This window comes from Vombatus ursinus, unplaced genomic scaffold (genome assembly GCF_900497805.2).
Source record: "Vombatus ursinus unplaced genomic scaffold, bare-nosed wombat genome assembly UNPS02014786.1, whole genome shotgun sequence".
In the NCBI taxonomy this organism is placed as follows: Eukaryota; Metazoa; Chordata; class Mammalia; order Diprotodontia; family Vombatidae; genus Vombatus; species Vombatus ursinus.
In genome coordinates this window covers 32,811,222-32,838,165 of record NW_020954564.1, presented here as the reverse complement: position 1 = coordinate 32,838,165, position 26,944 = coordinate 32,811,222, and the positions used below count along the sequence as shown (strand labels likewise).

The 26,944-nt window shown below is 43.2% G+C and overlaps 1 protein-coding gene across 6 annotated transcripts in view; it reads right to left on the bottom strand.

Annotated features, from left to right (window-relative positions):
• Positions 1-14,965, bottom strand: part of BCL2L1 (BCL2 like 1) — a 45,764-nt gene extending 30,799 nt beyond the window's left edge. The window contains exons 1-2 of one of the 6 annotated variants that reach the window (XM_027867815.1): positions 14,860-14,965; positions 12,774-13,428 (exon numbers count right to left, since the gene is read on the bottom strand). In XM_027867815.1, the coding sequence (XP_027723616.1) occupies positions 12,774-13,319 (546 nt within the window). In that variant the 5' untranslated portion in view covers positions 13,320-13,428; positions 14,860-14,965. Of the gene's footprint in view, positions 1-12,773; positions 13,429-13,537; positions 13,634-13,698; positions 13,835-13,914; positions 14,157-14,718; positions 14,836-14,859 lie in introns of those variants that run through there. The other 5 variants (XM_027867814.1, XM_027867813.1, XM_027867818.1 and 2 more) reach the window with 5 other exon arrangements.
• Between the last annotated feature and the right edge of the window lie 11,979 nt (positions 14,966-26,944).

The following is a 26,944-nucleotide window of genomic DNA, read 5'->3' as shown; positions in this document are numbered from 1 at the left end:
CCAAGTCTAGTGCCCTCATCACTGTGTCATTCAACACCCCCTCACAGCTTGCTCAAGTCAAGGCAAAGGCCGCTATCACCCTCAATGGAGTAGGAGTCCTTCTGTTAAAATCTCAAGGGATAAGACTTGTCAGCTGTGTTGGCTTCTCCTTAGAGAGAACTGGAGGGGACCAACTGTGCTGGGAGGGAGGGATGTATCTGTGTTCTCTCCAGGGGGCACCAGGGATAAGAGAAAGAAACAGTGGATCAGATCACACAAACTACCTAGAGGGAGTCCACTCCTGTTAGGCCCTGTCCTGTGCTCTGAAAGATGGCCAACCCTCCACTTAGGGTTAGGGACCTCTTAGGACCCCAAGAACCCTTTTTGAACTTCAAGACACAAAAAAAGAAAGATGTATACAGACTAAAATGAACAAACCAAACAGGCTGTTTCTAAGCACAGGAACTAGGTCAGTTGACTGCTGAAGAAGCCAGCTGGGGGGTTGAGGAGGGGAGAATTTTGAGGCCCCCCCCCCCCCCCGCTTCCCTTCAGGCCCTGCCCCTCCTGAAACCTACACCTGTTCCTCCACACCCCCAGCTGTCAACGGCTGCCACCCTCCTCTCCCCACCCCATGGGTTTGCCTCACCACCAATGGGCTGGAACTGTTTTTGCTTATATGACAAATTACAGTTATCTTTATGCGAGCCCTTCAAAGTCTAAGCTGCTTGTGGTTACTTAACCCCTAGGGGTCTGGGCTAGCCAAAGACTTTAGGATTTCCTCTTTAGAATGTAAGGTTCAATTCAACAAATGTACCTTCTATGGGACAGGTATCATACTCACTGCTAAGGAAGTAGAAATGAAAATGAACCATAGTACCTGCCCTCAGGGAGTTTACAATCTAATGAGGTGGGATACAACACACACACAAGTATGATAAAAGTAGAATGTGATATACTGCAATGTGGTATAGTAGAAAGAATGCTAGGCTTAGAATAAGAGGACCAGGTTCCATGTGACATGAATCAGTAACTTAATTTCTGTCATGAAATTTCCTCATCTATAATATGGGGGTAATGATTCTAGCACTATCTACCTTACGGGGCTATTTTAAGGAAAGTATTTTGTAAACAAAGTGCTATAGAAATCTGAGATATTATATTATCATGGGACAAAGGAGAGGTTCATGCAAAACGTCCCAGGAAAACCTGGGGAGAAAAATCACTTTCAGTTGGGGAGATGCATGGAGAAGTTTTGTCTCACCCAAGGGAGCAAGCAGGCTGGGGCACTTTAGGGATTGCCAAGAGCTCCATTACTACCATCACTGCAGGTGGCAGGAACCAGGTGATGTTTACCCTTCTTTGGCCAAGTCTGCCAAAGGGCTACAATCCAGCTTCTGAATCTGCACCTGTGATTAAGGGCCCAGAAATAACAACTTAAGCAACCTACCTGATCTGCAGGTGCCTCTGTTTGCTTCCCTCTCAGCAAGCCAGAGCTAGGCAGGAGCCTTTTCATTCTAAGCCTCAGGCTGTAACAGTCCTCCTCATGAGCTGACTTCAATGCAAAAGTATGCCAGGCCCATATCCAAATCTGCCCACCTCTATGCTAACCCTCTTTCTCCACTGCTAAACCTACCTACAGGATTAAAGCCAAATTCCTCAGCTTGGTATTTTGTTCCTTAGACCTGACCTCTTCACTCTCACTACATTTATCCTTCCCACCTGTTTTCACTATATTCCTCTCCTATGCCTAGAATGCCATCTCTTCTCCTGATCCATCATAAATCTTTGCCACCTTCTTGCCTTTGTACCATGACTCACTGTTTCCTACACTTGTAATATCCTTTCTTCCTCTTTCTGTCTTTTAAATTTCTATCCATCCTTTAAAGGCTGATTCAGATCACACCACCTCAAGATTTCTTGGATACTCCATCAGTAATGAACACTCCTCCCTGTCCTCACCTCACACAGCATATCTCTAATGCTCTAAGCTCTATGAGGGCTGTGTCTGTCTTACTTAAATTTTGTTATCTTTATGAGTGCCCGGCATAAGGCTCCACCTATTACAAATTTTTTTTTGGGGGGAGGAGGGTTTGAAGAAAAAAAATTACAAGTCAGGGCCTCAAGTTGACTCTCTTCTAGCAAGCCTTTTCTGGTTGAAATGTCAACTCAGCACATGGACCTTAGCCCCTCCTGACTTCTTCAAGTACTTAGGAGTCTATATTATACATTTGCCTTTCAATCCTGTTATACATCAACATGAACAACATGCATTCTCTAATTAAATGATTAACTCTTTGGTGCAGGGACTAAGTCTTAAACTTCTTTTAGGGTCCACATGACACCTACCCTTTCAGTCATTTTTCAGTCGTGTCCGACTGTTCATGATCCCATTTGGGATTTTTCTTGGAGTGGTTTGCCATTTCCTTCTCCAGCCCTCAGATGAGAAAACTGAGGCAGAGTTAAGTGACTTGCCCAGGGTCACACAGCTAATAAGTGTATGAGACCAGATTTGAACTCAGTAAAAGGAGTCTTCCTGACACTATGCCCAGCACTCTCTCCAATGCACTACCTAGCTGCTCCCTACACCTACCTAGTACAGTGTTATGGGAATGCTTAGTACATATGTAGTAAACTAAATTGAACCTGTCTAGCCAAAAGTGATACGAGTTTTAGTCCTCTCTCCTGGTTCTCCAAACCATTTGACTGCTCCTTCTCAGTCTCTTTTCCTGCATCTTCATCCAGGTCACATCCACTAACCATGGATGTCCATGGGGCTCTTTCCTGGATCCTCTACTCTTTTCCCTCCATACTATTTCACTTGGTGATCTCATCAGTTCCCATGGATTCGATTATGTTCTCTATGCTGATAATTGTCAAATCTACTTACCCAGCCCAAACCTCTCTCTTGACCTGCAGTCTCACATCTCTAACTGCCTAGTGGACATCTAGAACTGGATGTTCTGTAAACATCTTAAACTCAACATGCCCAAAACCAAACTCATTATCTTTTCTTCTTCCTAATTTCCCTATTACTTTGGAGGGCACCACCATCCTCCTAAATCACTCCGACTTGAAATCTAGGTGTCATCCTAGACTCCTCACTCCCCTCCCCCCATCCAATCTTGCTAAAGCCTATCAATTTTATCTTTATAACATCTCTTACTTATGTCCCTTTCTTGCCTCTGACACCGTCACCGCTATAGTACAGGCCCTTATCACCTTATGCCTGGGCAGTTGCATCAGCCTGTTAATCTATGAAGCCCACTCCAGACTATCTTCCACTAATCTGTCAGAGTGATCTTCTTAAAGCACAAGTAAGATCACGTCACACATACCCCCTCCCCCACTCAACAAACTCCAGTGGCTCCCTATCACTCCATGAACACACACACACACACACACACACACACACACACACACACAGCCTTTTGCCAGGACTCTATGAACCACTGACACTAACCTTCTTGTTCTTTGAACAAGATGCTCTATTTCCCAATTTCTAAGCATTTTCACTGGCTGTTCCCCCATACCCAGAATCCTCTCCTTTCTCATCTCTACCTCTTAGGTTCCTTCAAGTTCCCAGCTAAAATCTCACCTTTTATAGGAAGCCTTTCTTAATCCCCCTCAATTGCATCCTCCCTCTATTGATTATCTCAAGTTTATGGGCTGTATTGTTGCTTGTACACAGTTGTTTGCACCTTGTCTCCCCCATTAGATGGCAAGAACTCCTTGAAAGCAGGGTACTGTCTTTTCTATATCTATCCCCAGCACAATGACTGGCACATAGTATGTACAATAAATGTTTACTGACTCTCTGTATTCAGTACTTGAATTTAACCTACTATATCTGATATAGCCTGAAATGATGTCTCTTGCAGGTGCAGATATCTGATGACACCTATAAACTCTATGAATAGCCCTGAAGTAATGTAGCTAGCCTTAAAGAGAGAGAGTAGTGTAAGATAAAGTCACCATTGCCCATAGAAGTGAAAGAGTTTGTAAGGGTATGAATGCCTTTGCAGATTAAGTTAGCATCAGAGCTATTAACCAAAGCTGACCAAAAGTAGTGAAAGGGACACTGTTTAAGGCCACGAGCATTCTGTAAAATTATGCCAGTGGTATTACTACCCCTTAACTCAGCCTACCCCATCCTCAGCTTGTTAGCGAGTTTTCAATAATGAAAGGGGTGCCCTGGCCTCTAAAACACAGTCCAGAACCAAAGGACCTATTGGGAAGGGAGACACCTGAGGCCTCTCTGAATCAAAGTTTCAATGGGACCAATGAAGGGGCCAATCATTAGGGAAGAGAATCAGGATCTTTGGAAGGGACACTATATTTCTGAACAGCCTGCCTAGTCTACATTGAACAAAAATATAAGGGAATAAGTTGGGAAGGGGAGTTTCTCTTTCAAACAGATCAAAGAATCTGAGAATGGTGTGAATTCTAATACAGTTCATAGCAGCCTAATTTGCTATCATTCATTAGCTATCCAACAGACGAACTAACTCCTCAGCCTTTGTAACCCACTCCTGGAGAGTTTGGGAAAAGCTCAGCAGACTAAGTTCTATCTCTTTGCCCTCTGTACAATGTCTCCTCAATCAAAATTTTTATCTTCCAAATGTAACTCTTAGGTGATCCACTGTCAGGGTCTTTGGATGATTAATTGACAGATGATTTGGGGAGATACAAATAGCCCAAATGTATCTCTTGGATTAGCACAGTACAAACTGGAATCTCCTGAGTGACAGAACCAAAAAGAACCCAGGAATACTGAACCTCATAGCCTCACACACCCAGGCAATGTGGCCTCTGGCACAAACTTTTCTCAAATGAACTGAAAGAACAGAGGAGAGTTCATTTACTGGCTCATTAGTCATTCAACAAACATATATTAACCAATAACTATTCACAAGGCCTTCTGCTTGGTGTGGTGGTAGATATAATGATGAATATAAGATAGCCCTTGCCAGTAGGAGAATTCAAAGGAAAAGAGTCACAAAGGACCACGCACAGACCAGAGGGGAAAGCAGAGGGTGCAGAGAATACCCGGGCCAGGAGGAAAGGGCTGGGGGGATGGGAGGGGGGAAAAGATGCCAAGTGCCCAGAAGAGAGAGTGACATTCGAGGCACTACTTTTCAGTTTCCACTTTCTCGTCAGAAGGAATCCTGCCACTTAGCTGGGACAGGAAAGTGGTTATGGAAGTCATTGCAATGGCATTTCCTGACAGGCTACAGAAAAAAACCCTCCCATTTTGGAGCCAGCTAGCAACAGCCTTATGCAATGAGCCCAGTTTTCTATCACAATGACAGACAAGCCCAAGACTTGATCCTGGCCTGATAATTTCACTAGGCAGCACTGGCAGTAGATAGACAGGAGTTCTAAGTCCAAAGGAGCAAGACGGACCTAGAATCTGGGGACAAGGTCAAGAAATCTGCCCTCAGGGGCAGCTAGGTGGCACAGTGGATAGAGCATTGGCCCTGGAGTCAAAGGACCTGAGTTCAAATGCAGCCTCACACACTTGACACTTACTAGCTGTGTGACCCTGGGCAAGTCATTTAACCCCACTGTCTAGCAAAAAAAAAAAAAGTTGCCCCCTCTCAACCAGAAACTTCAAGAATCACACTCAGAGTTTAAGCCTGGAAGGACCTTGGAGGTCTGATTCAACTCCCTCAGGCCTTGGGAGTTAGGTGATTTGACAAAATCACACACAGCTAGTTAGTGATATATCAAGGACTAGAACCTTTTGGCTCCTGGTTCAGGGAACTCTTCCACATTTATGTTGCCTCAACATATAATGAAAAAAATTAGTTGTACTCTACCCTGAACTGTAATCTGGGGATACTTTACTTCTGAGATTATTTTGTTTCTTATGAGTTAATAGAAAACATTCACCAGAAAATATAATATAAATTATGATTTTAAAAATCATATTATGTTCTGAGTGAAGCAATGCTCAGCATCAACAAGAGTTTGCTGAATTCCTACTATCTGCTAGCCCTATTAACACTGTAATGGCAAATACCACAGGATAAGTGATAGGCATGGAATCTAAAAAGATTACGAAGAATGTGTTGCTACCTCCAGCAATATTCTGGAGATCAATTCTTCTCAGTTGGTACTGGTTAAAAACAAAATGTTGAAAAGTTCAACTGGTTAAGCCACACTAGTTTGACAGAAATGTGGGAAGAATATTCAGCTCCAGGAGGGGTGATAGAAAGACAGGGACATTCATACAATTTTAATAGAACGTGAATTGATACAACCATTCTGGAAAGCAATTTTGAATTATACTATGAAAGCAACTAAAATGTTCATATACTTTGATCCAAAAATACCAGTACTGCTCATATACTATAAGGTCAATGGTAAAAAGAAAGGTCCATATTTATAACAAAATATTCATAGCAGTACTTTTGGTAGTTAGCAAAGAACTGGAAACAAATCAGGAGCTCATCAACTAGGCAGGTAATGGATAAAAAGTGTGTGTGGATGTAATGGAATATTGGTGCAGAGAAAAAATGATGACTATGAAGTATTCTGAGAAGCAGAGGAAGAACTGTATGAATTGATACAAAGTAAGCAGCTAGGTAGTGCAGTGGATAGAGCACTGGGCTTGGAATCAGGAAAACTCATGTTCATGAGTTCAACCAGGCCTCTAACACCTGCTAGCTGTGTGAGCCTGGGCAAGTCACTTAACCCTGTTTGCCTCAGTTCTTCATCTTTGCTTCAGCTGAAGCAAATGGCAAACCACTCCAGTAGCTTTGCCAAGAAAACCTCAAATGGGGTCATGAAGAGTAGGACACAACCGAAGAAGAAGAACAACAACAAAGTAAGCAAATCCAGGAAAATAATACACACAATGACAACAATGGGAAATGGAAAGAACAAAACAAGTGCTGTGAAAAGTCCTGCCCCTCTCTTTTTTTGCAGAAAGGCACAATTATGGGGAATGAGTGCTGCGTGTCAGATTTTTGTGACATTAGTTTTGCTGAACTACTCCAATTTTTCCCCCTTTTTAAAACTTTTTTTTATCATTTATTATAAGAGTGGATCTTGGGGTGGGGCATATTGGGAAATGTTGGTAATATAAACACAAAAGCTAATAAGAATTTTTTAAAAAATCAAACAAAAAGAACATCCAACTTCCTATCACTAACTTTGTTAATCAAAGATCCTTTTAATTAATCATTTTGTTTCCTAAGTGAACTTCCCATGAGCAATGGGAGTTTCTACACATGGGTTCTTTGGTCAACTGTACCCATCAACATAGATGAATAAATTGGCATTTTTATTACTAAAGAAGTTTGTAGTGAGCTGATCAACTAAGGTGAATCAATTCTGATAATCCCTGGGAGAACAGATAAAAATGAGTTTCAGAACCTGCAAAGCAGAGGACTGGACCCTGGAACCTATGGTGACCTTGTAAATGGGCAGCTAGCCTATGACAGGTCAAAAATGACCTCTCCTACCCTTACCCACTACAATACAAAGAGGAGGCTCACCCACCTCGTGGGACTGCTGTAGGAGGGGCTTGCCTTTCTGAAGGCTGGGAGTAGGGTGAAGATAACTTAGACTGGGGAGAAACTAAAGTCAGAAGTGGAGAGATTCCTTCCAAAGCGAGCCTTGTTGGGATCATGTTTGTGGGTATTAGATTGTGAGCTCTTTGAAGGCAGGAACTGTCTTTTGCCTATTTTTAGGGGCTTTGCACAGTGTGTGGCACATAGTAGGAGCTTAATAAATTTTTATGGATTGGTGGTAGTGGTGTTTTTAGTGGGGGAGAATGCTTAAGGGCAACAATCTGCTTCTGCAGAATGATAGTTCATTGGAAATCACCCCTAAATCTACCTAAAACACCGAAGTTGCTTGAAGAAACTCCCTGTAAGGAGATACAACAGGCAATGAATGTGATTGAAGAGGGGGTACCCAAATTACAGACTGGTATCGATCTGGAGTAAGAGAAAAGAGAGGGAGGAAGGTGGCAGGAAAGATTAGTCATCTAAACCAACCTGCCGACAGCCCAATCCCAAGACCAAGTGATTCTTACCAACTCCTTTGTAGAATCCCTAAAAAACTTTTTCAAGGATTTTCCAAAGGCATTTAGGAAGAGCCCACCTGGTAAATTAGGTGCTGTGGGGGGGTTCTGTGGAGTTCAGAAAACCCTGTGATGCTAACAGAGTTTTAAAAAGATCTCCCAAAAGTGAATGCCCAGCAGGCCTGGCAGTCAAAGGGGAAGTACCAGCAACACTTCCGCCTCCATCACAGAACCTGAATGAGATGTTCAAAATTTCCAGGTTTGGGGTTTCTGATGGGGTTTCCCTGAGAAAACCACAAAATTACCAACAGCTGCCAAGAAATGCAAAAGTCTGCATGGTAGCACTAAAGGAGGGAAGCCTACAGAAACTGAGAGACCACAAAGCCAAGAAGCCCAAGGGCAAAGATCTAATTTCTCCATCCAAAACACCACTTTGAATGAACAATAATCACTCATATTTGCATAGAGCTTTATAATTTATAAAACTCTTTCTTCACAACAGCTCAGTGAGAGGCAACTTAATATAACTAAGTAGTTTTATCTCCATTTTACAGATAAAGAATTGGCATCAAGGAAGTGAAGACTTCCTTGCTTAAGGTCACAAACCAAGCAGCAAGCCTAGAACCCACATATTCTAATTCCAAGTCCAGAGCTCTAGCAACTACACCCAGCTGGTGTACAAAAGTCTATTAAGGGTTTCACAAAAGTCTATTAAGATGGAGAGTTTAAGTTTCCCTCAATTATCATCACGTTGTCATCCATGTATAATAATGGAATTTCCCCTCCCTTCAAGGCTCAGATCCCCACCTAATCATTGGTCCTGGGCATAGACAGCAATGACTCAAGTTGCTTCCTGAGTAATAACTGCAAGGGTGAAACTCGGCTTCTTTGGGGAAGCAGGACAGCCCATTCTGTTCTAAGAAAGGCTCTTACTCCATAATTAATGCAGATGCATTACCCCTTAATCTACATCCTTTATTGGAGTCTTCTCTCTGCCCTGGATGCTGGGTATTATTATCCCATTTTACAGGCAGGAGAAACCTACTCACAAACAGGTTCAACATCTCGCTTAGGTTACCAAGCAGAGAGGCAGTGGTATGGCTAAGAATAAAACCTGGGGAATACACAACCCCAATCTTTGGCCCTCTACCTCCTGACCCAGTCACAATTAAGTAGAAATATACTGAACAGTCTTCCTCCTCACACTATACCCACCTCCATTCCCATAGCCCCCTGCACAGACAGAGCCGCCAGTTATTCATGGGGATTACAAGAAATTTCGGTTTCGGAGAAAGAAAAATCAGTTCAAATGAGGGCATAACCCTAAGAACTAAACACTACCCCTACCCTTTCCTGAACTAGACAGAGTATTATTTGGGGCATGGCTTTGGGCTCTTCCTGATTCATAATGTAAACACAATAGGATTTAAAGCCAGAAGGAATCTTAGAGATCATCTATTCTAATCCTCTGGATTTTACAAGAGGAAGCTGAGGCACAGAGATGCAGAGCACTATAATGGAAAGAACAGATTTAGTCAGAAGATTTGGGTTTAAATTTTAGACTTGCCATCCATTTACTACCTGTGAGGCCTTGGGCAGGTCGAAACCTCTTTTGGACTTCAGTCTTTTCATCTGACCTGGGGATTGGCCTAAATGATCTCTGAAGTTCCACCCAGCTCACATCCTACCTAAAAATGACTTATTCTCAACTACAATCTTAGTTATAACTCTAAATCCAGTGTTCCTGAATCCTGGTAAATTCTGCAGATTCCTAGAAATCCAGGACTGTGTGTCCATGGAGAAGGCAGAAGACCTTTACAATGCTTTTACTTGGTTGGTTTACCCCTCTTCCCTCCCAAGGGGCTCAGCATCCTGATGCTGAGCCCAAGAGTGGATGATAGATCAGTACTATACACTACATCTCAGGAAAGGTGTGATGGTGTGATGAAAAGTACACTGGGAGTTAAGAGACCTGGTTTTTTTTTTTTTTTCCATATTCTGACACTTACTGTGTGACCTCAGGCAATTTGCTTCCCTTCTCAGAGCATCAGTGTCTTTCTCTGTAAAAGGAGGCTGCACTACAAGATCTCTAGGGTCCCTTCCAAGCCTAAAGGCCTATCAAACCTGGGGTGTATCGATTAGCATTCTGGCCTCTCAATGAAGCAATCTTAGTTCAAATCTTGGTAAAACTTTAGTTTTCATCCTAGGCAGTGTGGTAAAATGAAAAGAACATTGGCTTTGGAGTCAGAGGACCAGATTGTGGATCCTAGTTCCGCTACTTATTACTTGTATGGCTTTGGGAAAGTCAATTTACCTCTTCAGGCCTGAGTTTCCTCATGTGTATGTGTGTGTGTGTGGGGGGGGGGATGATGATGATTATGAGAGACTAGATGACTTCTGAAGTCCCTTTTAGCTTATAGTTCTATAGGATTTCCAATTTTAGGGGAAGAGAAAAAGGGAAGAAACAATATAAACAAAGCTTAACTCTTGTGCAGAGTGGCACCATCCAGCCTTCTCAATGCCTTTGGGCCCTAGATCTAAGATTATATTAAAAGGACATAGTGCCTGCCACTTAGCACAGTGCCTGGTACACAGTTAAGTGCTTAATAACTGCAAATCAATTGACTGACAGACTGCTTAGTACAGTGTACAGAGTTGGTACTTAATAATTGCTTGTTTCCTTCCCTTCCTTCCTCCCATATAGATCCTATTCTTGGTAACTTATGTACCCTGGAAAGCCTAGGCAGAGCTCTACACAGGCAGGGATCCAGGTGATCCTTCCTTGGCTGCTGACTGGCTACAAATGGCACAACTCATGGGGCAATGTCACAATAGGACAAGGGTCAGAAGGAAATGGTGCACGTTCCCCACCAAGAGTTGCCACAGAGGATATATCTGAGCCAGTGGAATCCTGTCCCTCCTGTAATCAGCTGAACAAATATTTGCCCCAAAAGACAAGCTAAGCAGGAGGGCAAGCTGCACAATCAACAGGAACCATTTAATCATTATCCCCAAAGGAGTTCATTTACAGAGTAGATTTCCAGGGCTGGGTCAGCCAGCCGGGGGAGAGGGTCACAGAGTCACCTAGGCCCCAGTTCAATCTCCTCCCTTTAAAATGGAGGTGGAAACAGGATTATGGAGAAAACAATGGATACCTAAATACTGGCTGGGGGAGGTTTTGGACAGGCTGAATAGAGATGAGTGAGTGATCCCTTTAGCAACTTCAGAAGGCTCAAACTATAGTTCTAAGACTGCCACACCCTGGGCACAGCCTCGGAACAATCACATTCCTCACATTCCAGAGTCCATGGTACAGCTACTCCCTTTCACCTCAGCTCCTTCAATCAATCTCTTATTTTTGAAAATATGCTGGATTTCCTGGGACTCCTGAGAAGTCTGCAAGCTAATGGAATACTTGTACCTGCTCCCAAGCAATGAGAGAAAGGAAGATGGGCTGGGATAGGCCTTTGGCCCCACACACCTCCCCCTCCACAACTTTATGACTTAGTAAAATGTGTGATGTTTAAGTCACCTAACCTGTCTGGGCCTCTCCTTCAACATCTACAAAACTAAAGGATTGTATATGCTCTTTAAGGTCTCTTCTAGCTCAAAAATATAGGACCCTATGCAAAGTTCGGATTTCACTCTTCTTAGGCAATACAGGGATAAGAGGTAGTGAACAAGAGTTGCTTTTTCCTGGGAGAAGCAGAATTAATTGTTGCTTCTGAGTTCTTTGGCCTTGGTCCTAGCCTCAGTAGCAGAGTGCTCTGAGCAGAACCAACAGGACCCTTTCTGAAAGAAGAAAATTGGGGGATGAGGTGGGAGAAAGAGTATGGCAGTTCAGCTGCTGTTTACTAACTAACCTCAGGCAGTGCACAATTTATACAGCATGACACAGCAACAGCTCAGCAAATTGACAGATCATGTGAAAAGTTGCACATAATGAAGAATTACAGAGCAGTGCCAGGCACAACCAGAATCCTGAGGGGCATGGCCCACTTTATCCTAAAAATCTATAGCCATCTTTGAGTCACTGAGTCTCCTGCCTAGCCAGACCCACTCTCCGCTTTAGTCCCATGTCTAAAGGCCCCTTTTCTGCTCTGGTAGGGAAATACAAAGAACAGGGAACGAGGGCTCCCAGAAGTATTCCTACTAGGGGCCAAAGTCTTGGATTTGTATCCTGCATCTGCCATGAATTAGAATGTCACTTTGGTCAAGTGATTTGACTTCAACTTTCTCATCTGTGAGATGATGGAGTTGAAAACTAGATTATTCTGAAAGGATCTTACAGCTCTAAATCCTATAATCAGTCTATGAGAAAAGTACAGGTCAACTATGGGGTTTACTTGTGAAGTAAACAGAACCTTGAGTTTTCAGAGGGAAAAAGCTCACCAAAATAACTTCCCTTGCTTTCCCTGATACTTCCCAGTGCTTGGGACAAAAGGAATGAACCAACTAACTTCAATTGTGAGACAGTGTCCTTCAGGATGAGCACTGGCCTACAGAGGCTCTCAAGATTTTCAAAGCTTAGTCAGCCTATCCATTAAAGGATGGGGCCTGGTTTCTAGACAACTACTCCTTAAGATAAAGACACTAAAAATACAAATGGTGTTTGCCTATTCATTGGTATGTGCTCCTCAATGCCCACAATGTTTACCCAACACAACAGCTTGACTTGTACTACATGTTAGAAAAATTTGGGGATATCTCTAGCCAGAGACTAGGGAGAAGAGAGAAGCAGAAAGGGGTCCCTGGTCCTTACCCAACCGCCATTTTCTTGGATCCAAGGGTCTAGGTGGTCATCCAAGTAAGTGGCCATCCAGGAGGTGATTCGTCCTACCAAGACTTCCATCTCCTTATCCACGCTTTCCACACACAGTGCCCCTCCGAAGGAGAAGAATGCCACAATTCGGCCCCAGTTCACCCCATCCCGAAAGAGTTCATTCACTACCTGCTCAAAGCTCTGATAAGCCGTCCCTGGAGTGATGTGGAGCTGGGATGTCAGGTCACTGAAGGCCCGTCGGTACCGGAGTTCAAATTCATCTCCTGCCTCCCTCAAAGCTTGCTTCACAGCAGCCACTGGTATTGTCTCATGGGCATCCAGGCTGCTGCTGTGTCCTGTGGCCCCACTCACTGCATGGCTGTCAGCAGGGTGCCAAGAGGGGCTACCATTCACAGTACTAGGTATTTCTGTCCCTTCTGGGGCCTCAGTCCTATTCTCATCTTCAAACTGACTCCAACTGTATCCTTTCTGTGAGAGCTTGTAAGAAAGAAAGTCAACCACCAGCTCCCGGTTGCCGTGTGACATTTTTACATCAGGAATGGGCTGATCCAGTTCATTGTCCAAAGCACCTGCTCTCTGGGTCTGGGATCTGTTTGACAATTCTCTTCTGAGATTCAGGGCAAAAATGCTGGTTCTGAACAGAGAGAGAAAGTGAGAGAGAACTTAAGGGGGGGGAAAAACGCAAAGGCCCCATCCACCCTACCGTATCTTATTCACCCTCCCAAGGTTCTAGGTTTTCTTACAGATCTCAGTAATTTTCCATCTATCTTTCAAGAGACCGGGACTGAGTAAGACTGAAAACCCACATCTAGGAACCGATCCTCAGACTGGGCTCTCCACTGATTATCACCTCCTCTCGGAAATGCCCCTTCCACCCGCACCATCCCCCCACCCCAGGAATAACCTTGCATTCAAATCAGCTGTCTGAGCCCGGGTCAGGGAGGCTGGAAGCGCCGGCCCCCTCCCCCCGGGCTGCAGGTTCGGACCCCAGGAGCCGGTGCTCTCACTCCCCCTCCATCGCCCGCACTGAGAGAGGGCAGCGCTCAGCCGCGCTCCCGGCCCCCGGGGCAGAGCCCGGCCCCCTCGCCGATCATGCCCGCCCCTCCGTGCTCCGGCCTACCGGCGGGGCGAGCGGAAAGGCTCCCGGGCCCAGGCCGACTCGCCGGAGGTGTGTGTAGCTGGGGCTGGTGTTTAGTTTGTGGTTTTGTGATGATGTTTTGTGAGCGTCTGTTGTTTTAATTTAATTTAAAGGGCCCAGCCCCGGGGGAGGCTGCTCAATGGCAGCCGGCTTTCCGAGGGTGGGTCCTCAGCGCCGGTGCCTTATCCCTTTTTCCCTTCCCCAAGGCCGGGGAAGCGCCGGTGGGCCCGGAGCCAGCGCGCTTTCCTTCTCCCCGCACCCTGCAAACGTCCTCGAGACCGAGGGGCGCCCCGGGTGGGCTCGGGGCCGGCTCCGATCGCCCCTGGCAGCGTCCGAGCATCATGGCTGCCGGCGCTTCAGACAAAGGAGCCGGAGTCCGGGCCGGGGGGCTTCGGCTGCCCGGGGGCGCCCGGCTTCGACCTGCGTGGGCCCCGCTTCTCCCCAGCTTTTCTTTCGCGGGGGTCCCGGCCGGGATCCCGGGACTCCTTCCCCAGCCCTCGGCTCCACAGCGCCGCCCGCCGGGGAGGTGCGGCCGGGCCCAGCCCGAGCCACCCACGTTGCCGGGCAACCGCCTTCCTTTCCTCCTGGAGCCCCCCGGACCTCAGCACAGACTGGAGGGAGGGGGAGGAGGGGGCGTCCCGCCCCCCCGATCTCCCGGCGGCTCCGCCCCCCGACGGCCAATCAGAGAGGTGGTCAGGGCAGGGGGCGGGACACGAAGGCCTCCATGCCGCCCTCCGATTGGGCGCGGTGCCCGTCACGCACCCCCCCCCCGGGCGGCGCGCTCACCTGCGAGCCCCACGAGTAAAGGGGGGGCGACATCCCCTCCCCCGCCTGCGTTGTCCCAACAGCCGAAGGGCTCTTGTCGGCCGATCTCCCGGCAGCGAGCTGAGAGCAGGTGGCCTGCGCGCTTCCCTGTCGACTGCCTACCTGACTGGCCTTCTCTCCCAGAGTTTGATTCCAGGCGGACCCGGCCTCAGTTTCCCTCGAAAGAGGCCGGGGGAACTTGCGAGCTCAGCCACTTCCGGTGCCTTGGCAGCGCGCGCGTGCCCGAGACGTAGATGGGAGCGCGCACTCCGAGGCCGCCCCCCCAACCATGGAAAGGAGGGAGAGAGAGAGACAGAGAGAGGGAGAGAGGGAGAGAGAGGGAGAGAGGGAGAGAGAGGGAGAGGGAGAGCTCCCCTTGCGGGCCATGTGGAGTAGTGACCAAATATCTCTTTGCATTGGGCTAACTTCTCATTCATTAACTCCATTCATTCATGATTGGTGGCCTGGAAGGGACCTTAGAGGTCACAATTCATTTCACTAACACTTAAAAGTTTTTTGTTCTTTATTTCAATAAAATTCAATAAATATTAAGCGCCTACTATGTGCCATGCACTTTGATAAGTGCTGGGATTTGTTTGCACTCCTATTTTAACATTGGCACTATGGCTTATTTATAGCTTAATTTTTCAAATATTTCTCTTCAATGTGAGATGAATGAAGACCTGGTCTAGACTTGAGTAGAAAGAGATCCCACAGATCTACATTGGGAAAACTGCAGTATTCTCAATGTTGCCAAGATGCCACAGCTGCAAAAGACCACCTTCCTAGCAGCAACATTCTTCCATTTATAATGTATGACTTTGTATATACATGACCAGGGATGTGGCCAATCACAGTGAGTGCAAGGGCAAACTAACAGATCCAAGTATTTCACTGGTATACACAAAATATTAACAGAACTCCTTGGGTCTCTTAATCTAGCATATTGACTTCTTCCATGAATTTGAAAAAAAATCATACCCAATGAAGCATGTATAGATTGGAATCTGCACCAACAGAGGGGACACACAAACCAATGAGATCCATCAAAATATCACTGGCCTACATAGACGTAGATATATGGATAGATAGATGTATATATACTTTTGTTGTTGAGTCATTTCAGTTGTGTCCAATTCTTCATGACCCTTTTGGGGTTTTGTCAGCAGAGATACTGGAGTGGTTTGCCATTTCCTTCTCCAGCTCATTTTACAGATGAGGAACTGAAGCAAACAGGGTTAAGTGACTTGCCCAGGGTCATACAGCTAGTAAGTGTCTGAGGTCATATTTGAACTCGGGTCTTCCTGATTCCGGGCCTGGAACTCTATTGACTGCACTACCTAGCTGCCCCACAGTTACTTAACTACTCTCAGCCTTAGTTTCCTAATTTGTAAAATGGGGGGGGTGTAGATTGCTTTGCAAACCTTAAAGCACTATACAAAGGTCAGCTATTATTATTCCCCCTCCATGAACCTTCTCTTATAATAAAGAAAAACAGTTAAGTAAAATCAACCAACAAAACTACCACATCTGAAAATATATTAAACATTTATCATTCACAGGCTCACACTTTTCTATTGAAAGGAGGGAAATATATTTCAAAATCCAGGAGCAAAATTGTTCTGACTTTGCCTACCTCAACTCAAATATGAAGGGGGCCTGACCTCTCTCTGCCCACTCCAATCCATCCTCCATCTAGCCACTAAAGTGATGTTCTAAAAGCACAGGTCTGATCATGTCAGCTCCCCTGCTCAGTAAATTCTAGCAGCTCCCTATCACCTTTGGGATCAAATACAAAATTCCTTGTTTGATGTTCAAAACCCTTCATAACCTAGTTGTTCTCCCACTACCCCCAGCCCTCAATTTTTCTGGTCTTTTTCCCCCAGATATTCTTCAATCCAGTGATAGTGGCCTCCTGGCTGTTCTAAGAACAAAACACTTGTCTCTGGCATTTTCTCTGCCTGTCTCCCAGGCCCAGAACAACTAACTAGCGCCTACTAGCTTCCCTGGCTTCCTTTAAGTCCCAATTAAAATTCCATCTTTTACTGGAAGCCTTCCCCAAGCACTCTTAATTCTAGTGCCTTCTCTCTGTTAATTATTTCCTATTTATCCTGTATATATTTATTTGTATGTTGTCCCTCCCATTAGACTGTAAGTTCCTTGAGAGCAGGGACTCTTTTGCCTCTTCTTATATTAGCATAGTGCTTGGCAAAGAGTAGGCACTTAATAAATGTTGGTTGACTGATTGATTAATTTCTTTCTGTCTTTGACCACTCTGGAACACATGCCTAATAGTAGTACCATTGGGTCAAAGGGCATGAAAAATTTAGTTATTTTTGTCACATAATTCCAAATTGTTTTCCAGAACTTTTGGACCAATTTACAACTCTCCCTCCTCCTATTCAATTAAATAAGCAAGCATTTATTAAATACCTATTATTGACAGGATGAAAAGACAAAAATAAAACAGTCCTTGCCATCAAAGAACTTACATTCTATTGATCATCATTGTATCTGTCTTCCCACAACCCCAATAACATTATTTCTATATTTTATCATCTTAACAATTGTGATGGGTAGAATTTGAGGTAGAACCTCAGAATTATTTTAATTAATGCTTATTGTTAATGATTTGGAATGCTTTTAATGGTTATCTACAGCTTCTAATTCTTTTCAAAATTTCATATTCTTTGACCACTTCTCTATTGGGGAATGGTTCTTATTGTTTCATATTTCTTTTTTTTTTTTCTTTTTGGCTAGGCAATGGGGTTAAGTGACTTGCCCAGGGTCACCCAGCTAGTAAGTGTTATGTGTCTGAGGTCGGATTTCAACTCAGGTCCTCCTGAATCCAGCGCCGGCGCTCTATCCACTGCGCCACCTAGCTGCCTCTATTGTTTCATATTTTTTGGACAAATCTTGGATAACAGGTTTTTAATCAGAGGCTTGATACAACATTTAACAGTTTTACTATAACTTTATTGATTTAGTGCAACAGTTTTTTGATTTTCTATCATTTGAAATTGTCTATTTTGTCTTTTGTGATCTTTACCCTTTCCTTGGTTATAAACTTTTCCCCTAACTATAGCTGTGAAAAAGTATCACCTTATGCTCTCCAACTTTTTCATGACATAACTTTTTTATATTTAATTTGTTTATCCATTTGGAGTTTTGTTATGTAATACATATGTCTATGGAACATATGCTATAAGATGTTGATCTAAACCAATTTTTTGCTAAACTATTTTCCAGGGTTTTTTTTTTTCTTTAAAAGTAATTTTACTCATATATTGTGTTTTTACATTGCCTAAATTTTCCCAAGTACCTTACTCCTCACCCACCAAGCTGTCACATATAGCATGGAATGCTTTCTAGGATTTTTTTTTCAGTATTTTTTGTCAGATAGGGCATCCTTCTCCAAGTACTTTGCATTTAGGGTTTTATCAAACAGTGGTCTACTGTATTAAATCGCTTCTGGATCTTGCTGGTCTAATCTTTTCTCTCTATCTGCCTCCATCACTCAGCAACTACTTTTCCTTTGACGTTCACTCTATCCAAATTTATCACTCAATCCAGATCCCAGTGTCAGTTATCTACTGGCCTCTCAGGTCATGCTTCCTCCTTGCTCAAAGAGTTCAGTATCTAGTTCACATTCTTCCTCTCCATGCAACTCTTGACTTTATAGTAGATAGAGTGCTTTAACATACATATTTATGGTTCTTCAAACACACCTTAGCTTTCCCATTTCCCAATCTCTTCAACTTTTGTGACTGCTCCTTCCCTCCACCTCTGTCACACACAGGGACAATGACCCCTTTGATCTCACCAATTCCCACAAGATTACATATTAAGTAAGTAACTAATTAAGATTACATATTAATTACATATTACATATTCCAATATTAAGAATTCCTGAAATTCCTTTATCCAACCACAATCACCATCATTTCATCTCTTCCAATGCCTTATTTTTCCTAAATCTGTTCTTCATCCTCATCTTGACCTCCAGTGCCTCCACCTCTGACTGTTCTCCCAGGCTATCACCCCTACTCTGGTTTCACCTTCCCTCCATTCTGGATCTTGACCCTGTAGCTAACCAATTCAGCATTGTACTTCCATCTGTTCTTGAATCCCTTGCCCCTTTGTACTATTACTACTCATGCTTTGTCAAACTCCAATTATGTAAACTCATACCATCTGCCTCTTCCATTCACATGTGCTGTTGAACAGAGTTCAGCAATCAATGAGAAATCAATAAACAACCCTTTCTTAAGTCCCTATTATGTGCTAAGCACTGTACTAAATGATTGGGATCCAAATACAAAGAATGTGAAAAACCATACTATCAACACCTGGGAAAACACTCTTGGCTCAGTTCCTACATAAAATTGGTCCCACCAAGTTCATTTCCAAATGAGCCTGACTGCTAGATGAGTCCTTGCCTTAGGTATTGATGGCCTGGGTCTAGAAGGTCACTTCTTGCTCCTGGGGAGCTCTAAGCCTGGACCCTGAAATACTGGGTTACCCTTCTTACCTTTTGAAACTCACGTGGTAGGAGCCTTCATTCCCTTCACCTACAACAGAAAAGAACAAAATGAGGCCAAGGAACGATGCCTGTTTCTCAGAGAGGCCAAGGATGAAGAGGTTTAACTATTCACAAAACAGCTAAAAGGATTGAGGCAAGAGAAACAGTGGAAGCCTCAACCGATCTAAGAACCTCCCATTCACTACATGGTCAAGCTGACCAGAATTAGTTACAGAATGTCTGTACTGGCTTCCCAGAGCTCCAAGGCATTGAACTTAACACCTCACCCAAACTGTCCCAGAATCAAGCTCTATAGTTTCTCCACTTGGAGAGATTGCATCAACTGGGCAAGCTGATGTATTCAGTGCATGTGCCATGCCTCCACTACATCAGAATCTTTAGCTGGGGGTGAAGGGGAAGGGGGGGGGGGCTTGGGCAGAGAAGAAGTTCCATGGAAAGCTTGAGAAAAGAAGTTTTGGACCAGCCACTGTAGAGACTGTGATAGAGAATCAGGGAGGAATAAAGGGATTTCCTCACTATAGCAAGGGCCCAGTCGAGATTAAATAGCATAAATTTATAATGGATTCAGTTAGCATGGTTGTGGGGCTTCCTATGTCCCAACTTGCCTATGTAGATTTATTATGCATTACTCCTCTTCACCCACTCCATAATCCAGCCAAACTTGCCTTACTGAGATTACTTACACATAACCCTCCATCTCTTCTCTCTCTGCCTTTGCGTTGCCTGCCCCCCATACCTGGAATGCACTCCCCCCACCCTATCACCTCTGGGCATCTTTGAATTCCTAGTCTCCTTTAATGCTCAGCTCAAGTGTTATCTTCTACATGAAGCCTTTTCTAATCCCCCCCAGCTTCTGGAGCCTTTCTCCCTCTAATTTTTTATTGTTCAGTTGTTTTAGTCATGTCTGACTCTCCATGACCCCATTTGGGGTTTTCTTGGCAAAGATACTGGTGGTTTGCCATTTCCTTCTTCAGCTCATTTTACAGATGAGGAAACTGAGACAAACAGGGTTAAATGACATGCCCTGGGTCACAGAGCTAGTAAGTGTCTGAGGCCAGATTTGAACTCATGAAGAAGAGTCTTCCTGACTCAGGCCCAGCATTCTATCTACTGTGCCACCTAGTTGCCCCTCCCCCAATTACCTGGTATTTATTTTGTATACATAAAGAGAGGCTGAATGGTGTAATAAATAACTAGCTGGCACCTGGATTCAGATCCTGTCCCTGTCATGTATTGGCTTTATTTCCATAGACAAGTTTTTTAACCTCTCAGTCCCCTAAGCAACTCTCTAAGACTAAAATCTCTATTGATAGAAGGATTTTCCGTAGCTAGGAGTTCTCAATACCAATAAAATCACTGGACCTGTTCCTTTCCCTGATCCTATATATATATATATATATATATATATATATATATATATATATATGTTCATATTGTCTCCCCTAATAGAATTGAGGGCAGAGACTGTTTCATGTTTTGTATTTATATCCCCAGTGCCTGGCACATATTAGGCTTTTAATAAATTTTGGTTGACTGATTTATTTACTTTTTATTTCTTTTTAACCAATGCTAAATAGTTTTGATATTTTTTACTCTCTAATATAGTTTAAGATCTGGTAATTGTATTTCTCCTTTGTTCACACTTTTCCATTATTTTCCTTGAGATTCTAGACTTTTTGTTCCTCTAATGTATTGTTATTATTTTGTCTAGTTCTATAAAGTAACCTGTGGTACTTATGGCACCTGTGTAGTCAGAATGCTGCTTTTCTTAAATGTGTGGAAGACAGTGTGTGACTATGTTAATTATCCAATGAAGTACAAATTCTGACTTGCCCATCAGCTGGTGCTCTATTTGAGTTACCAACCCACTGGCCTCCTCAGTTTCTTTCTGACCATGCCTAAAGGAATTCAGTTTACTCACCGACTACCAGAAGGTTCTTAGCCTGTAGATGCTGATATTTGTTACCCAAACCACCCAGTTCTATTGCATCAGCATCAGCATTACACAGTTCAGTTCAATCTCTGCTGGCCTGATCTGGAATTAATCTAGAGTAGGGAATGGAATATTACTCAAGATATTAAAATATAAAATCCATTCTCTGTACATAAATCATGAATCCCCAGCCCAGCTGATCTCCCTTCTTTATTCATAATCTGTTACACTCATACATTCAAAAACTTAGCATACTGTAGTCACAGTTTATTGTAGAAAGGGTAATTGAAAGGAAGAAAAATTCAGAACTTCTGTATGGACTCATCTGCCTTCAATCAGCTTCTCGTGTACCTCTGAGTTCTTTAGATGTGGAAGGAGAATTCTAGAGCACATGTATCACCAAGCTCATGGAAAGGAATAATGGAAAGGAGTATTTGTAATTCATGCCAGCATCATGGACTATGAACAAGGGGAATGGGTGAAAGGGTGGTGGAAATCAGTGTCTCTCCCAGATCACTAGCCCATCAGGATTCACAATGGCTGGCAGTCTTGGCGACTTGGGGTGTTTTTTCTCTTTGAGACTCTCGTCTTTGACTCTGTCTCTACTCCCACAGTGTTAGTGTCTGGTCATCTTGCTCCTTGACTGGGTGCATCTCTGCAGCAGACTCAGGAGCAGTGGTGCTGCAATCACAGCTCTGGCCATTCTCACTAGGCTCGTGGAAACCCGGTAGTCTGAAGCCAAAGTCAATGGCTACTTACCCCATTACCTTCTTGAGAGCCCAGAACTCTTAATCTAAGGGCACTTGAAGGAATTGAAGAAGCCAACTCTGGAGAACCCCCAGTGAAGAAGGAGAGAACCATTACAAACTGTTCTGCCAGTCTCTCTCTCTCTGTCTCTGTCTCTGTCTCTCTGTCTCTCGATCTCTCTCTTTGGGTTATCATCACCCTAGGCCCAGGAAAAAGTAATAATTCAGAAAGACAACAAAGAACAAGAAAAGCAAAAGTTATATGTAGTTTGATTGATAGATAAATCTGTGAATTTATTTAGTATCATCAGTCAATCAATCAACAAACATTTATTAAGTGCTTACTATTTGCCAAGCACTGTGCTGGGGACTGAGGATGCAAGTACAGTAAATGAAAGACCCTACTTACAAAGAGTTTACATTCTAATGAGAGAGACAACAAGTATATAGATAAGTAGGTACTGAATAGAGAATCACAATTATCCTTTGTATTATATTGGCATGATATTGAGAACTTTAATTGTCAAGTTGAGGAGTTTGCATACTATTCCAGAAGTAATAGTGAGCCGGTGAAGGTTTTTGAGAAGGGAAATAACATGGTTAGTCTATATTTTAGGAATATTAATTTGGCAGTAGTGTGGATGATGAAATGGTGGGGGAAGAGAGTAGAAGCAAGGGTTCTAATTTGGAGTCTATCGTAATAGTCTAGTTGAGAAGGTGATGAGAGCCTGAACTCTAGGGTAGTGGAAATATAAGTAAAGGAACTTTGCAGGGGGATTGAGGAGACAATAGGAGGTCTGGAAAATCCACCTCAGAAAAGTATAGATGTGAGAGAGTCATAACTGAGGGAGAGAATCAAGACTTCACAACTGATGGGATAGAGAAATGGAAGGAAAAGGAAGAGTCAAGGGTGACTCTGAGGTTGAAAACAAAGGAATCATAAAGGATAGTGGTGGCTGTACTGGACATAGGAAATTTGGAGAATGGGTCTGTGGTAAACAATGGTGAATTGTGTTTTGGATATATGAGTCTGAGGTGTGGAATTGGAATTCAAGAGAGATGTTAAAGCAGAATATATAGCTCTGCATAGAGGTCATAATTAAACCCATAGAAGCTGATGAAATCATCAAGAGAGGAAGTAAAGGGAAAAAAGGAAGCTGGCTTAAGACAATCCCATACTGACTGGGGAGGACATGGATGATGATCTAGCAGCCATTGTGACTCCTGATGGGCTAGTGATCTGGGAAGGACACTGATTTCCACCACCCTTTCCCCCACTGCACCACCTAGTTGCCCTCAAATTTTTTTTGTTGTTCTTTCCTTTTATACTGTTGTAGTCATCATGTAAATTGTTTTCCAAGTTCTGCCTATTTCACTTTGCATCAGTTCGTATAGGGCTTCCCCTTCTCTGTATTCATCACATTAACCTGAGTTGAAATCTAGCATCAGCACTTACTAGCTGTATGACCTCGGGCAAGTCATTTAACATTTATTTGCCTCAGTTTTTTAAACTATTAAAATGAGGGTTATAATAGCACATACTTCACAGAGTTGTTGTGAGGATCAAATGCAATAATATTTGTAAAAAGCACTTATCACAGTGCCTGGCACATAGTAGGTACTATATAAATGTTTATTACCTTCCCTTCCCCTCCTTTTTCATTCCTTCCATCTGGCATAGACACCTAATTCCCTTCTGATGATATTGCATCCTTGGCTGCCCTTTCCTGTAGTAGCTACATTTTTACTTGCACACACACACACACACACACACACACACACACACACACTGGTCGTGGTGGGAAATCAGAATATTCTTTGTTCCCCATTGCCACTTCCAGACTCTCCTTCTACAACCAGCATTCAGCAACCTCCCTTCAGTCAATTAGTCAGTCAATAAACATTTATTAAGTACTTACTATGTTCCAGGCACTGTGATAAGTGACTACAGATATAAAGAAAGGCAATGTCAATCCTTATTCTCAAGGAGCTCACAGTCTAAAGGGGGAGATAAAATTCAAACAGCTCTTTGCAAACAAGCTATATAGAGGAAAATTAGAAATAATTAACAGAAGAAAAGGCACTAGAATTAAAATCAGGAAAGTCTTCCTGTGAAAGGTGGGATTTTAACTGGGACTTGAAGGAAGTCAGGGAAGCCAGAAGGTGGAGATGAGTTAGGGAGAGAGCATTCCAAGCATGGGGGACAGCCAGTGAAGATGCTTGGAATCTTTGCAGTTCTTCAACCCAAATTTATAACAAAATTCAGATTCTGGTAGCTGTTACCTATGAACTTCCCTTTTTCTCAAGAAACTCAGTGTCTGAATCACAGACTTCCTTTCTAACTCAACCTGTTCCCTCAATTCTAGGGGACTTCAACCTATATAATGATGTTATCTCAAATACCCCAATTTCCAAGTTCTTCAATCTAATCAACTCCAATGGCTTCCCCTATACTTTAAGATATGACAAAGAAGTACAAAAGATTCCCCCTTAACTGGGGCACACTCCTCAGTCGTTGGGAAGAGTGGGCTCAATTTAAAGTGGTTGTCATTAAATATTCACAGCCACCAAGTTCCCTTCTGAATGCTTCATAGCTGGTGAATGAGTTACTCCTTTGTAGAAGGACATGGGATCTTGGCTGCTGAGCTCAGTCCACTGCTGGGATCCCTCAGCTAGACTGTCTTGGGAGTTATATTCCTTCTGAGGCTAAGGAGCAGGCCCTCTGGTGGCCCTACACCAAAAGGAAAGAAGATATAAGCAGAAGATGACCCTCTCCCCAAAATCCACTTGCCTAGGAGGACATGCTTATGGAACAACAAGAAGGGAACCACCCTACCAGCCCTCCAGAGCTCAGGAAGTTGTCCTTACACCCTGTGGAACATAGTAAGGAAAAAGAGTTATTTGGCCTGTTGTGTGCTTTTAGTATTCATACTCAGTTCTGGCTTAACTGATAAGTAAAAGGTTTCTCTTTACCACAGAACAAGCATGTTTTTCTTTACCACAAAACCACAAACAGCCCCATGTCTTTCTACAGTAACACTCACATAACAACAATAACAATAGCCAGCATTTATATAGCACTTTAAGGTTTGCAAAGTGCTTTATAAACGTTATCCTCATAACAACCCTGAGAGGGAGGTGTTGTTATTATTCCCATTTTACAGATGAGAAAACTGAGGCAGAGGTTAAGCAACTTGCTCAGAGTAACACGCTAAGTGTCTGGGAAAGGATTTGAACTCAGGTCTTGCTGAGTCTAGGGTCAGGTGCTCTGCTATGCCAATTAGCAGCCTGCAAATTCTCTAAATATGGCTGGGCCCCTCCTTTTTTTATGTCATGCATTTCTAGAAGCAGTTTACCTAGATGGCAGTGGGAAGAGGCCCCTCCCATGCTCTGAAAATTGGGCTCCCACTGGCCAGACCTCTGTAACACACTAATAAAAGAAATGCATATTAAAACAATGGTGAAGTTCCACTTTATCCCCCATCAATTGGTAAAAATGACAAAAAAAGGAATGACAATTGTTGGGGGGCAGTGCATGTGGGAAGACAGGCATAGTAACACATTCTTGGTGGAGCTGTGAATTAGTGGAAAGAAATTTGAAACTAGACCCCAAAAGTCACTAAATCATGTATTTCTTTTGATCCAGTGATTTAACTGCTGGTTTATAGCCTAAAGAAATCAATGTAGAAAAGGATCCATATATACAAAAATATTCAAAGCAATATTTTTCTTGCCACAAAGAATTGGGGAAGGACTGAACAAATTATGTTATGTGAATGTTCTGACTTATATGTATTATGTATCCCGTTAGAATATAAGCTCCTTGAGTACACAGAAACTATTTTTGCTTTTTCTTTGTATCCCAGTGCCTGGAACATCATAAGTGTTTAACAAAGGCTTGTTGATTGACTGATTAATTACTTGCCAACCCCCTAGGTGATTAGGGTAGGTTAAAGATGAATGTTATGGCAATTAAGGAGGATGAGTGATTGGGAAGCCAGGTACATCAATATCTATATTGAAGTCCCTGAATATTGTGTTGTTGTTAGTTGTTTCAATCGTGTTCTGACTGTTCGTGACCCCATTCAGGGTTTTCTTGGCCAAGATACTGGATTGGTTTGCCATTTTCTTCTCCAGCTCATTTTACAGGTGAGGAAACTAAAGAAAACAAGGTTAAGTAACTTGCCCAGGGTCACCCAGCTAGTAAGTGCCTGAAGCCATATTTGAATTTAGGTATTCCTGACTCCAGGCCTGGCCCTCTATCCACTTTGCCACCTAGCTGCTGCTCCCTGTTAGCTGAGTATAGTAGGGCCCATTAAAACATGACTGCCAATATTCATTTCATAGTGTTTGGTTTGTGGGTTCTACGACCTTTAATTATATAAGGATATGTGTACTTCTTAAAATTTGTTAACTGTTAGTGCCATATCCTTCCTCTACGAAATACAAATGAATTGATATTATTTGTTAACATTTGTGTGTGTGTGTGTGTGTGTATAAAATATATAGTAGTACATAGCTATATTAATAATTAAGGCCTTTTCTTCATTGTGGGATTTTTGTGAATTGGGAAGTTTGTTCTCTTATCCTTGTATAGTCTGAATCAGCATTCATATGTAGAATTTCAAGAGAACACTCCATAAAGCACCTGGCTGGAGGGCTTTAGAGCCTCATTTGAGAGAACAACCCAAGACTTGGCAATGGACAGGCAATTTAGAAACTGCACTCCTCGGAAAGACTCATATACATATTAATTGGCTTCTATCCTGCATAACCATGTAGTTTTAATTACTTCTGGTTTTCTTATGAATTTGTCCCTCAAACCAGCAGATGAAGTCTCTACTTATTCCTGTAATTATAACTTCAAAATGCTATAGTGAGTAGCCCTGATTTACTAGATATGCAGGTAGGAGAATGGAATAGTGGAGATACTGAACTTCTTCTTCTTCTTCTTCTTCTTCTTCTTCTTCTTCTTCTTCTTCTTCT